The sequence below is a fragment of the Apus apus genome, chromosome 24 (assembly GCF_020740795.1).
Source record: "Apus apus isolate bApuApu2 chromosome 24, bApuApu2.pri.cur, whole genome shotgun sequence".
NCBI classification, from domain to species: domain Eukaryota; kingdom Metazoa; phylum Chordata; class Aves; order Apodiformes; family Apodidae; genus Apus; species Apus apus.
Genome location: NC_067305.1, coordinates 1,169,894 through 1,182,692, shown reverse-complemented (window position 1 = coordinate 1,182,692; position 12,799 = coordinate 1,169,894). Strand labels below are relative to the sequence as shown.

General features: G+C 64.3%; 3 protein-coding genes across 3 annotated transcripts; all 3 read left to right on the top strand.

Annotated features, from left to right (window-relative positions):
- The first annotated feature begins 1,576 nt into the window (after window positions 1-1,576).
- On the top strand, window positions 1,577-4,186 carry LOC127394097 (uncharacterized). The gene is made up of 2 exons (XM_051639841.1): window positions 1,577-1,944; window positions 2,869-4,186. Exons 1-2 carry the CDS (start codon window positions 1,582-1,584, stop codon window positions 3,985-3,987), a joined length of 1,482 nt encoding a protein of 493 aa, XP_051495801.1. The 5' UTR covers window positions 1,577-1,581; the 3' UTR covers window positions 3,988-4,186.
- A 762-nt stretch (window positions 4,187-4,948) lies between these two features.
- Window positions 4,949-7,882, top strand: DOHH (deoxyhypusine hydroxylase). Its single transcript, XM_051639840.1, has 5 exons — window positions 4,949-4,993; window positions 5,320-5,648; window positions 6,020-6,096; window positions 6,269-6,506; window positions 7,444-7,882. The coding sequence occupies exons 2-5, from the start codon at window positions 5,375-5,377 to the stop codon at window positions 7,758-7,760; spliced, it is 906 nt and encodes a 301-aa protein (XP_051495800.1). The 5' UTR covers window positions 4,949-4,993; window positions 5,320-5,374; the 3' UTR covers window positions 7,761-7,882.
- A 2,558-nt stretch (window positions 7,883-10,440) lies between these two features.
- Window positions 10,441-11,495, top strand: SMIM44 (small integral membrane protein 44). Its single transcript, XM_051639815.1, has 2 exons — window positions 10,441-11,024; window positions 11,119-11,495. Exons 1-2 carry the CDS (start codon window positions 10,775-10,777, stop codon window positions 11,340-11,342), a joined length of 474 nt encoding a protein of 157 aa, XP_051495775.1. The 5' UTR covers window positions 10,441-10,774; the 3' UTR covers window positions 11,343-11,495.
- The last annotated feature ends 1,304 nt before the right edge of the window (window positions 11,496-12,799 follow it).

Here is a 12,799-nt window from a genome sequence, read left to right as displayed (position 1 = left end):
GCCTGTTTGTGATGGGCTAAAGGAGGCGGAGGACTCCATGGGTTGTGTCATAAGCCAATGGGAGCCCTGGCAGCAGCCACCCCTCCCGGCTGTACCTGGCACTGGTGAGGCCACACCTTGGATCCTGGGACCAGTTTTGGGCCCCTCAGCACAAGAAGGACATTGAAGGGTTGGAGCGTGTCCAGAAAAGGGCAGTGGAGCTGGGGAAGGGGCTGGAGCACAAGTGTGAGCAGGAGCAGCTGAGGGAGCTGGGGGTTCAGCCTGGAGACAAGGAGGTGAGGGGAGACCTGCTGGCTCTGCAGCTGCCTGAGAGGAGGGGGGTTGAGCTCTGCTCCAAGGAATAGGCGATAGAGCAACAGAAATGGCCTCAGGTTGCACCAGGGGAGGTTTAGATTGCATCTTAGGAACAATTTATTAATGGAAAGGGTTGTCAGGCCCTGGCCCAGGCTGCCCAGGGTGGTGGTAGAGTCCCCATTCCTGGAGGGATTTGAAAGATGTGTTATGTGGCACTTACGGACATGGTTTAAAGGTGGACGTGGCAGTGTGAGGTTTAGGCTTGGACTTGATAGTATTAAAGGTCTTTTCTAACCAAAATGATTCTGTGATTCTACTGTGGTGATGCACCAAGCTGCTGGCACACAACTCCCCTGTTACTAACACAGCTCGGTCTCTTGTCATTAATTATCAATTCAAAGTATGTTATTTACAACAACAAGCTAATAACTGGCATCCTGAGAAGGACCTGAATCCTCCCTTTGAAAAAAACTTAGAGTTGGGACACGAGGCACCCTGGAGGGACACCCCCGTTGGCACATGGGACCTTGGGAAGGAACATACCCCACCATGACACATCATAAAGTCATAGAATCTCAGACTGCTTTGGTTTGGAAGGGACCTTAAAGATCATCTAGTCCCGTGTCATGGTCACAGACAATTCCTACAAGACCAGGTTGCTCCAAGCCCCATCCAACCTGCCCTTCAACACTGCCAGGGATGGGGCAGCCACAGCTTCCCTGGGCAACCTGGGCCAGGCTCTCACCCCCCTCACAACAAAGAATTTCTTCCTCAAATGTCATTTCAATCTCCCCCATAAAACCATTCCCCCTCATCCCATCCCTCCCTGCCCTTGTCCCAAGTCCCTCCTCAGCTTTCCTGGAGCCCCTTCAGGCACTGGAAGCTGCTCTAAGGTCTCCCTGGAGCCTTCTCTTCTCCAGGCTGAACACCCCAACTCTCCCAGCCTGGCTCCAGAGCAGAGCTGCTCCAGCCCTCCCATCATCTCCGTGGTCTCCTCTGGACTCGCTCCAAGAGCTCCATGTCCTTCTTGTGTTGGGGGCTGCAGAACTGGCCCCAGCCCTGCAGGGGGGTCTCACCAGAGTGGGGCAGAGGAGGAGAACCCTTCCCTCGCCCTGCTGGTCCCGTTGCTTTGGATGCCTCCCAGGGCAGATCCCGAAAACCCAAGAGGCTTCGGGGCGCTCCGGGTTTTGTTTTCCTGCTGCGAGTCCCTCCCCGCAGCGCAGCCCGGCACTGCCCCCCGCCCGCCGCTGCCCTCCCCGCCTTTCCTGGGGTTAATCGCGCGTGGAGATGGGCACGAAGGGCGCGGGGCTCGGGGCCGGCGGGGACCCGCAGCTGTCACAGCGCGGGGCGGGACCGGGACCGGACGGGAGGGGGCAGCGAACAGGCGAACCCCATCGCGGTCGCCCCGTCCCCTCCCGTCCCGTCCCGCCTCCCGGTCCCGCCGTGACCCCCGGGCCGATCACTTCCCGAGCGGCCTGGGCTCCCGATTTGAAAATGCGGGAGCGGCTGCTGGTGCTGCTGTGCGCGCTGGCGCGGCGCGGGGCGGGCGGGCGGCGGGGCGCGATGGCCGGGGCGGGCGGCTGGGACGGGCCGCAGCGCCGCGCCTGGCTCCGGCACTACTACAGCCAGCGGCAGAAACGGCTCATGACGGTGACCGGGGCGCGGTGGGGGACGGGGAGGACGCGGGGGTTTGGGGACCCGGCACGCGGGGACGGGGTGGCGAGAGACGCGGGGAGGGGGCGAGGGGGAGGTGGTGGGGACACAAAGGATGGGGGGGGGGGGGGGGGGGGGGGCAGGGGACATGAAATGGGCGGGAAGGATGTGGGACGCGAGGGACGCTGGAATGCACAGGTCCTGGGGACAAAAAGTGGGAAATGAGAGGGATGTGCAGGAGAAAGTGCAGGGATGGAAAGGATGGGGGGCACAGCGGGACACAGAAGTCGCACAGGGAACCCAGGTTGCAGGGACACAAAAGGTGGTGGATGCTTGCAACGTGAAACACAAGGACAGGAAGGATGGAGGACACAAGTGCAACACAGGTTGCAAAGGATGGGGAGCAGAGGGATGTGTGGGACACAAAGGGGAGGGGACTCTAAGGGCATGGCATGTGAACTCAATCAGAAGACAGAGGAGGCAGAGAACACAGGACATCAAAGGTGGGGGACACGAAGGATGTGGGATATGGTCTGGAGACGTGGCAGTGAGGACATGCTGTTGGGGAGCCCACTTCCTTGGGCAGTTGCCAAGGAAGGTGAAAAAAGCCTCTTTTTAGAATTTAATCACAGAAAAGCAATTCCTGTGGAGGGGTTGGGCAGGTGGGTGCTCACTCCCTGGTCCAAACCTTGCCTGAGCCCGCAGTTCACTTGCTTGCAGGAAAACAGGTCATACTTGTTAAAAAACAAACCCACAGAGTAGGTGATCGCATCAAAAAGGGGATTTTTCCAGAAGGCTCCTTGTCTGTGGCACCCAGGCATCTTGTCCAGGGTCACAACTGGGTGATAGGGGAGGTCCCAGTGGGGTGGGATGCCAGGGAAGTGCGGTCTCACCCCCTCCTGTCTCCTCACTGTGCTGCAGCTCCTGATTGCTCGCCGGAGAAGAACCAGCTGCTACTTCTACCCCCGCGCCTGGCCCAGCCTCAGGAGTGCAGACTGGTGGGAGCGGGTGGTCCTGAAGGAGTTTGGGCCTCAGGACTGGCTGGAGAAGTTTCGGATGTCCAAGGAGACCTTCTTCTATGTCTGCAACCGGCTGCGGCCTGGGCTGGCCCCGCACAGCGCCCACTTCCACCCCACCCTGCCCCTGGAGAAGAGGGTGGCCGTGGCCCTGTGGCACTTGGCCACCAACGTGGAGTACCAGACTCTCAGCCCACTCTTTGGTGTGGGGCCCTCCACAGTGCAGACGTGCGTCCGGGAGGTGAGCTATGCTGTTGTCTTGCTGCTGAAGCCCCTCTACCTCCGGCTGCCCAACGAGAAGGAGCTGGAGAACATGGCGCGCATCTTCCGCACCCGCTGGGGCTTCCCGCACTGCATCGGGGCCCTGGACAGTCTTCACATCCCCATCCACCCACCCCTGCGCCTCAGCGCCGACTACTGCAACGGCCAGGGCTGGCACTCCATCCTGACACAGGCCACCGTGGATGGGCTGGGCCAGTTCTGGGACGTCTCCACCGCCTTCCCTGGCAGCATGGAGAACAGCGCGGTCCTGGAGAGCTCCAGCCTGTGGGTGCTGGCCAAGGAGGGCCGGCTGTGCCCCAACCCTCCCAAGCACTTCATGGGAAAGGCGCAGAAGTACGTGCTGCTGGGCGATGCCACCTACCCCTTGCAAGACTGGATCCTCAAGCCCTACCAGGAGGATGAGAACCTCACGCAGCGGCAGCTGCAGTTCAACTACCGCCTGAAGCGCGCGCACAGCGTGATCGAGAACGCCTTCCTGCGCCTGAAGGCGCGCTGGCAGATCCTCCTCAAGTGTGACGACTGCAGCCTGGAGCTGCTCCCCACCCTGGTCCTTGCCTGCTGCATCCTGCACAACGTCTGTGAAGCCCACGACAACCCCTTCAACGAGGAGTGGCTGGAGGGCACCGAGCCCACCGAGCTGCCCAAGCCCTGCCAGCCCGCGCCCGCGGCCATGGAGGACGGGCGGGCTGAGCAAGTGCGTGAGCTGATGTGCCAGTACTTTGAGAGCTGCGGGGAGGGCTGATGGGGCCGGGGGTGAGAGGAGCAGCCCCGTGCATCCCGGTGCTCGCAGACTTCCCGTGGACTCCAGTGGTTCCAGGCTGCCAAGGAAAGGACTGCACCCTGCACCAGCAGCTCCCAGGGCAGGGAGGGGGGTGGCTGGTGGTGCTCGTGCTTGTTTTGCCGTGGTGGTTTGGGCCAGTGGAATGTATTCTCTTCCAGAATTTGAGTGGTCTAGTGGTGTGTTGTGTGCTGCGGGAGAGCAGGGAACGGGGCTGGGTGAAGGAGGAGGCTGCCCTGGTCTCTTTTTCCTGGGGTCACATCTCTGTCCTGGGGCCTCTCCTCAGGCTGAAACCAGCAGGAGGCCTGAAATCAGAAGGCAAAACCCCTTTGAAGGTACAAAAGCCGCTGTGTAAACACGCTTGGGAGGGGAAGGGAAGGAAGAGGCAGAGCTGGCACCAGCCTGGAATTAAACTGCAACCAGCTCCAGCTCTGCTGCTGCCCTCGGGGGAGCGGGCTGAGCCGGGTGACCCTCCCCGCCCCTCTCCGCAAGGGTTTGCCGTGGGGGGGCCGTGGCTGAACCCCCAAAGTCCCTCTCCATCCCACCGGCCAAAGCGTTCTGGCGGCAGCTCTGACGGCTACTCCCGGCCCGGGAGCACCGACCCTGCCCCGCGGAGGAGCCCGGCTGGGCACCCCCCCGCCGCCCCCCGGAGCCCGGGGGCACCTTCCTCCGCCGTGTCGGGGCAGGGCCGGGGCGCGGGGCCGCTCCGGGGCAGCCCGTGTGTGCGGGACGGAGCTGCGGGGAGCGAGGGGGGCCGGGGCAGCCCCGCTCCGCCGCCAGCGCGCATGCGCGAGCGCTGACCCGGTTTTCCCCGGGTGCTCCCACTGCGGGGCCGGGGCGGGGGGGGGTGGGGGTGGGGGGGGGCGGCTCCCCCCGCAGCTCGGGGCGCCCGGCGCGGCCCCGCCCCCCCGGCAGTGCGGCGGTGGGCGGTGCCGGGCGGTCACGTGACGGAGCAGCATGGCGGCGCGCGGTGAGTGCGGGGCCCGGCCCGGCCCCTCCGTCCCACCCGGTCCCGGCCGCTCGGGCTGAGCGGGGCCAGGCAGGAGCCCCGGGGTTCGTATCGGCCCCGGGGATCTGGTCAGGTCGGGCCCTTCCCGAGGGACCAGGCCCGGTTCTGCCCGGTCCGCCGGCACAGGGCCGCTGCTCGCCCCCCTTGGCTCCCGCGGCAGCTGCCGGGCCGGGCCGGGCCGGGCCGGGCCCCCTCTGCCTTCCCCGGGGGAGGAACCCGCTGGGCTGAGGCGCCCCCGACCCTGGGGCTGCGCCCAGGCCCCCGCCCAACCCCTTCCCCTTGCTTAGGAGCGTGACCGGAGGGAGCCCCAGTGCGAGCGGCCGGGTCCTGCCCTGCAGCGCCATGGTGACAGAGGAGGAGGTGGCTGCCATCGGCCGGACACTGCTGGACGCGGCGCAGCCTCTGCCCGCCCGGTTCCGGGCCCTGTTCACCTTGCGCAACCTGGGCGGGCAGGCGGCCGTGGGCTGGATCAGCCGGGCCTTCGGGGACAGCTCCGCGCTGCTGAAGCACGAGCTGGCCTATTGCCTGGGGCAGATGGGGGACGAGGCGGCCATTCCCGTGCTCATCCAGGTGCTGCAGGACACCAGCCAGGAGCCCATGGTCCGACACGAAGCAGGTACCATGGCAGCTCCGGCGGGGCAGGGGAAGGGTCTGGTCTGCAAGGGGGTCTCGTGGGTGCTCCTCCCATGGTGAACATCTTGTGATGAGCTGATGCAGCTTGGGCGTCATGGCTTGGAGAGCCTGAGGCACATACCTGCCTTGCCACAGACCCTGGCCAGTCCTGGCTGGACTGGTTGGCCGAGCTCTCCCTTTCCTACTGGCCAGGCTGGCTCCTGCCATGTTTACTTGCCTGGCTGTGTCACTGGGGATCAGTCAGAGCCAGGCTGGTGTCCCTGTGTCACTGCAGGGTGAGGATTTGCCAGAAGACACAGCAAGGTTCTCCTCACGTAGGCACCTTGGTCACGTCCTGACACATCCTCCTTTCAGGTGAAGCCCTGGGTGCTATCGGGAACCCCGATGTGCTGGATATCTTGAAGCGCTATTCAGAGGATCCTGTGGTTGAGGTGAGGCTCTGGGGGGGCTGTTTCCCCTGAGGCACATCACTGCTGGCCCAGGGGGTCTCTCCTGGGCAGCCCCTGGCTGTGGACACGGACACCATGAGCAGGGTCCTCGTGGTGTCCCTGGGTGCCCTCCCAGTGCTGTCCCTGCAGCCAGGGCTGTCTCCCCATCCCTCAGGTGGCAGAGACATGTCAGCTGGCAGTGAGGAGGCTGGAGTGGCTGCAGGAGAACAAGCAGGATCCAGGCTCCAGCCCCTACCTCTCTGTGGATCCTGCCCCACCTGCCGAGGAGACGGACGTGGCCGAGCTCCGCAGAGCCCTCCTGGACGAGTCCCGCCCGCTGTTCGAGCGCTACCGGGCCATGTTTGCCCTGCGGAACCTGGGGGGCCCGGCGGCCGTGCTGGCGCTGGCGGAGGGTAAGGGCTGGCCTGGGGCTGCCTGCAGGCTCCTGGCTGGAAGCCTGAACAGGTCCATCTGGGATTGGCCCTTCCCAAAGCCAGGGCTGCGGGAGCTGCCAGGCTTCCCTCAGGGTCTTCACGCATTTGTTTCTAGAGCTGCTGTCCCCCTGCTTGCTCATAAGAGCCACGGGGCAAAGCGCTCTCAGGGGTTTCACGGCCCCTTTCCCTGTCCTGCAGGAATCCCTTTCTCCGTGGGTCTGGGTGGGAGGAGGGCAGCCTGGAAGCGTTGGCTTGGGACCAACCCGTCTGAGCTGGTGTCTTCTGGAGGGACCTTGTCCCCAGGGTGCTGGGGTCCTGTTGTCCTGTCCTGAAATTCAGAGGCTGCCAGTCTTGTCCTGGGATTTGGGGAGTGAGCTCTGGGGAGGGGAGTGAATGTCTCCTGGGTGGGGAAGGGGCAGCCACAGCCCGGGACCCATTTGGGCCCAACCCCCAGCCCGAGGGAAGTGGCTGAGACTCTGCAGCCACCTGGGATGAGCCAGGGACACATGGTGCACAGGGATCCGTGAGCTCAGTCTGCAGCTGTGGGGCCCTGCAGTATGGGAAGGCTGTTTCCAGGCCACCGCAGGCCCTGGTGGGGCAGGACTGGGGGGCAGTGCTGGCTCCCCGAGGCAGGTGAGAGCGCCACGGCCGTGCCAGGAGGGTGTTCCCGGGGCACGGCTGCGGGCGTGCGGGGCTGGGGCTGCCCCGGCTGTGCGGGCACAGGGAGCAGGGTCAGGGTGGGATGGCCCTTCCCCTGCATGTTTTGTCCCCTTCCCCAAAAGCCCCCACGGGTCTGAGGGGTTGACCACCAGACCAGCCTGTCCCACGCCTTCCCCTGGCTTTTGGGTGGGGGGGGCTGCTGTGCATGCCAGCCCGGCCTGGGGCAGCAGCAGCTTAGGGTACCCTCCTCCCACAGGGCTGTGTGCGGGCAGCGCCCTGTTCCGCCACGAGATCGGGTACGTGCTGGGCCAGCTGCAGCACGAGGCCTGCGTCCCGCAGCTGACGGCCGCGCTGCGCAGCCGCTCCGAGAGCCCCATGGTGCGGCACGAGTGCGCCGAGGCCCTGGGCGCCATCGCCCGCCCCTCCTGCCTGGAGACCCTGCGCGCCTTCGCCCAGGACGAGGAGCGGGTGGTGCGGGAGAGCTGCCAGGTGGCTCTGGACATGTACGAGTACGAGAACGGTGCCCAGTTCCAGTACGCTGATGGGCTCTGCAAGCTGCAGGCCCCTGCCTGAGCCCTGCTGAGCTCCCCCCCCCGCTGCGTTTGCACGGCCAGCGCCCTCGACGTGGATCCATGCCTGGTGGAGAAGGAAGTGGATTTGCTCTCTGGCACAATTATAGTTGCCTTCTTTCCAAATCCAGGCTGAGCTGCTACTTGTCCCCCCTCCCCACCACCCCTTATTTCCTGGATCTGCCCCTTTTCCCCTGCCAGGACCAGCACTGCCTGCCCGCAGCCTGGCTCAGGGCTTGGAGCAGGTGGGCACCGCTCCGCACGCCGGGGCCTGTTGCAGCTACGTGGGGCCTGGGGCTGCTCTGGGCTGGTGCTGCTGTGGTAGCTCAGGGTGAAACGGCTCCATTTGCCTCACCTGAGCTTTGCTGGGGGCCAGGGCTGGTTTTGGGCACTGGCTCTGATAGGTGTGATGCCTTGAAATAGCCCTTGGTGCTGGTGCTGAGCCGGGTCCCTCCTCACCTCTGTGGTGGGTTTGGCCTCTCCTGTCAGGGCAGGCAGGGGTTCTGCTTGCAGCAGCCTTTGCCCTGGGATGGGGGTTGTTTTGTGGCAAAGCTTAGAAGATTTGGCTGTGTTTTGTCTTTCTGCAGGGAATGGTGCTGCCATTAGGGCTTACAGGGTGAGGCAGAACCTGTCTGGACTTTCCCCTCCTTTTAACCAGACCTGGGAGGGCTGAGGCTGCTGTCTGCTGCCCTTGCCAAGCACCCAACCCCCCCCGGGCAGCCTGGCGTGGGCACAGGGGGGCTGGCAGGGAATAAAGCACTGGTGGAGGGAGCTCCTGCCTGAGTCGAGTTGTGGTTTAGCCCTTGCCTGGGTAGGGGGGGTGCACCCAGCACTGCCTGGGGCTGCCGTAAGAGAATCATAGAGCAGAATAATTCTAGTTGGAAAAGACTTTTATGATCATCGAGTCCAACTATAATGGGAGGAGGGAGCTCAGGATAGGGTCCCTGATGGCACAGGGTAAAACCCCCCTCCCCACAGGAGGCCCGGGCAGGAGGGCAAGCATTGCCCATGGGGTGCCTCATGGTGCTGCCCAGTAGAGGGGCCTGGGGGGGGTCCCACTGCACCATGGGGGCTGCACCTGCTCATAGGGCTCTTTGCCTTGGCCAGAGTCTCCCTGCGAGTCACTCCTGGGCTCAGTTCTCTTAGTCCCTAAAGCCTCTGCTGGGGCTGGTTTGGTGTTTCCAGTGCCTGGGGATGCAGCTCAGCCAGGGAGCTCCGGCCCCAGCCCAGTCTGACCCAGTTCAGAACCCCATGAAGGGTTTTGTTGGAGTCATGGTCAATTCTGGTCACCTGTGCACACTTACTGGAAGTCAGACCTGGGTGCTGTGGCTGGAGCCACCCTGGGTCACCCACCCTCTATCCCTCAGCACGGGAGACAAAGACCTGATGTTTTCACACCGTTTTGGAGTCAGCAGCTCCTTGCCCCCTGTCCTTCACCCTCTGTGGCCGCTGGGTGACAGGCAGGACCCAGCTGGCTCCAGAAGCTCTGGGGTGTCTCTGTACCCCCTTGGTCCCTGCAGGCAATGGGGCAGGGTGGTGGGCCGTGCCATTTTTCCCTTGCCATGTTACTGGTGTCTTTACTGGTGTCTACCAGGACTATAATGGGGCGCAGCCTTTGGCACTGCCAGCGTGTCCCTCGTGTTTGTCACTGCATCTGTCCTTGCCCTGGCTGCTCCAGCTCTTGTTCTCTGCTCTTCCAGCTTTTCCACAGATGATCCACTCGGACTGTGCAGGCTTGTTTCCAAGTCAGTCTGTGCCAGCGTTTGCCTCTGCTCCCCCAAATACCTTTTGAGCCCAAATTGGAATGAAATTGGCATTTTTGTGGCCAGGATCTGGTCAGGGCAGACCTGGGTGCAGCAGAGCTGGGATGTCTGCCGGGGGTGGGGTAGAGCCAGGGTGCTGAGCCTGGACTTGGCACCTTCATCCCTCCCTGGCCAGTCCACCCTGAGGGGGAGTTCAGGGTTTGGTTTTTTGTCCCAAGGCTGCTGCTGGTCTAGGCCAAATCCTGTTCCCTCCTGGTGCAGAGGGCACTGCACTGGGGAGCTGCCTGTGCCCCTCTGGGCTGCTCCTCCTCGGAGTGACGCTGGGCAGCGGGGTGCTGGGCTGTGGGGGCTGGGCTTTGGGGTGCTGGGCTTTGGGGTGCTGGGCTTTGGGGTGCTGGGCTGTGGGGGCTGGGCTTTGGGGGCTGGGCTTTGGGGGCTGGGCTGCGGGGTGCTGGGCTGCGGGGTGCTGGGCTGTGGGGGGCTGGGCTTTGGGGGCTGGGCTGTGGGGTGCTGGGCTGTGGGGGCTGGGCTTTGGGGGGCTGGGCTTTGGGGGCTGGGCCGTGGAGTGCCGGGCTGTGGGGTGCTGGGCAGCGGGGTGCTGGGCTTTGGGGTGCTGGGCAGGGGGGTGCTGCCCGCAGTGACTGACGCCAGGCTCCGGGGCCGTAACAGCCTCTCACCGTGGGATTCGGCGCAGCAAAGGGGACCCCTTTGGAGCCCCTAGGTTCCCCCTGCCCGTCCCCTCCTGACTCAGAGGGCAGCGTGTTCCCCGGGACAGGGCAGGGCACAGGGCTCTGCTGCCGGGATTTCACACCATCTGCTGGGGGATCCAGGGCCTCGCCGAGGGATTTAACCAGGCTGGGGGGAGGAGAGGAGGGGACCTCGGGGCATCTCTTCCCATCCCTGCCTTTGGGAGTTCTCCAGCTGTGGATGATTCCCTGTTCCCAGGGTGATGGAGATCCCTGTTCTGCTGCCAGAAGGGCAGATGTGGGGACCCTGATCCCTGTCAGGGCTCGCTGGTGACCCCGGGGCTGACCTGCCGGGGCTGTGCCCAGATTAGCAGCCACTAAGCTCCTTCCCACGGGTGCTCTGTCCTGCAGCGGGCAAGCGGCACTGCCACGGGGCGCGGGGACCCTGCTGTCCCTGCCGGCTGCTGTCACCGAGGGGCCTGGGAGACCCTGATGCCCATTCTCCCCTGCAGCCCCACAGGCAGCAGAGGCGTTGGTGGCTTGGGGCTGGGGTGTGGGGACAGCTGGCAATGGCCCTGTTGGGGGGCACCCCACTTCCTGGCACCAGGGAGGCATGGGGGTCACGGCACTTGCTGCAGTATCCCCCCGAAGAGGAGGAGGAGGAGGGGGTGCTGTATGTGGACTACAAGCCCCCTGCCCTGGACACCATCCGCCTGCCCCGCTCTGTCCTTTACCTGCTGATGGCGGCCAGCCTGGTGCTGACGGTGGCATATGCCATCGTGGGCCACCTCATCAAGGACCTGATGCATGACTTTGCGGGTGAGTGCGCCCTGGGGGCGGGGGGGGGCTCCCAAGCCAGAGCCTTTGCTGTGGTGGGGATGTGCAGCTGATGGCTCCACCTCTGCCCCCACAGACTGGGCGTTTGGGCCCAAGCCAGAGGAGGAGGAGGAGGTGATGGCCAAGGGGATCATGGCGGAGGTGGAGTGGCTGGATGAGGACGACGTGCTGGTAGAGACGAAACTGGAGAGCACGGCCAGCGGAGCCCTGCCCGGCATGGACGTCCCGCCGGGGCTGCTCACTGCTGCCCCCGGCACCTCCATCTCCTTCGCCGACCCACCCAAGAAGAGGTTCTTCTAAGCCTGGGGGGATCTCCCTGCCTCCCCCCAGCCACGTCTGGCCCTTGGGTTGCAGCACAGCCCCCGGCCCCAGGTGTGTGTGTGGCTGCTGCCTGGTGCTGGCAAGTGGATTCACCCCCCTGGGTACAGTCCCCTGCACTGGTCTCAGGGCTGTGGTTGCACTCCCCAATAAAGGAGCCAGGTGTGGGCTGCGACACCCCGATTTTTGCCTGGGGACAGGTGCATGTGCGTGGGGAGGGACATGCATGCAGGGGCACACCTGTGGGTATGTACAGGTGGGTGCTCAGGGGTGCAAACCCCTGGTGTGGGGGCAAACTCCAGGTGTGGGTGCAGGGGACATGGGTGCACACATGTGTCCAGGGAAGCACGGACACACATGCTCATGGGGAGGCCCCTGTGCAGCCATCTGGGGAGGGACAGACAGATAGATGCTGCATGCTGGTGGAATTCACCCCTGCTGGCCCCCTCAGTGCCCAGATGCTGCCAGGCTGTTGCCCCCACCCCATCCACTGGTGCCCCCAAAGGCAGACTTGGGGGCAAAGCCCCACTTGGGCTCTGAGTGGAGGCACTGGGGTTGAGGGCTGTGTAGTATGGACCTCCATCCCCTGGCTTAAACCCTGGCTGGGGCTGGACCCCCATCCCCATCCATCCAGTGGAGGCCATGTCCCCAGGCTCCTTCTTTACCCCCTGGGGAATCGCCATGGGCAGAGTGGTCCATCCCTGGGGTGCCACTGGCCATACCATGCCTCACTTTCTCCTGTCCCCTGTGAACAGAGGCTGTGAGGTGGAGCAGAGAAGCCAGCTCCTGTCACATTTCTGTCTTCGTGGTGCCTGGGCGCTCCCTGGGCATGTGGTGGGGTCCCACTGGCACCAGCAGTTGCAGCTGTGGCCCAGCTGGCCTGGGCCTGGGTGAGGGTCCGGGGTGGCTGGAACTGTCCCCTGCCCCATCCCAAGGTGGCAGGGTGGGGGGCCATGTGCATGGGACTGGGACCCCAGCCTGGGTCTGCCTCAGCAGGGACAGGGTGTGGTGTCTCATGGGCAGAGGGGACAGGGCAGCAGGCAGGGTGGGTGCTCCTCTGTACGGCTGCCCATCTGTCTGTCCTTCTCTCCACCCATCTGTCCACCCCTCTGTGTGTCCATCCATCTAGCTACCCACTCACCCATCTGTTTTTCCACCCTCCTCCTCTCCCTCCTACCATCCTTCCATCCACTCAACCACCCATCTCTCTGTCTCTCCAAACACCCACCCATCCACCCATCTTTCTGTCCATCTGTCTCTCCCTCCTTCCATCCATCCACCCACCCATCCACCCACCCACATATCCATCTGTCCCTCCAACCATCCCTGCCTCCCCCCACTTGCCCTGCCCACCCCAGAGGTGGACCCCAGGCCTGGGCACAGGGTATGGCCATGGTCCCCAGGGTGGTGGCCTCTGGGTGTCACAGCCTGCTGGTGGC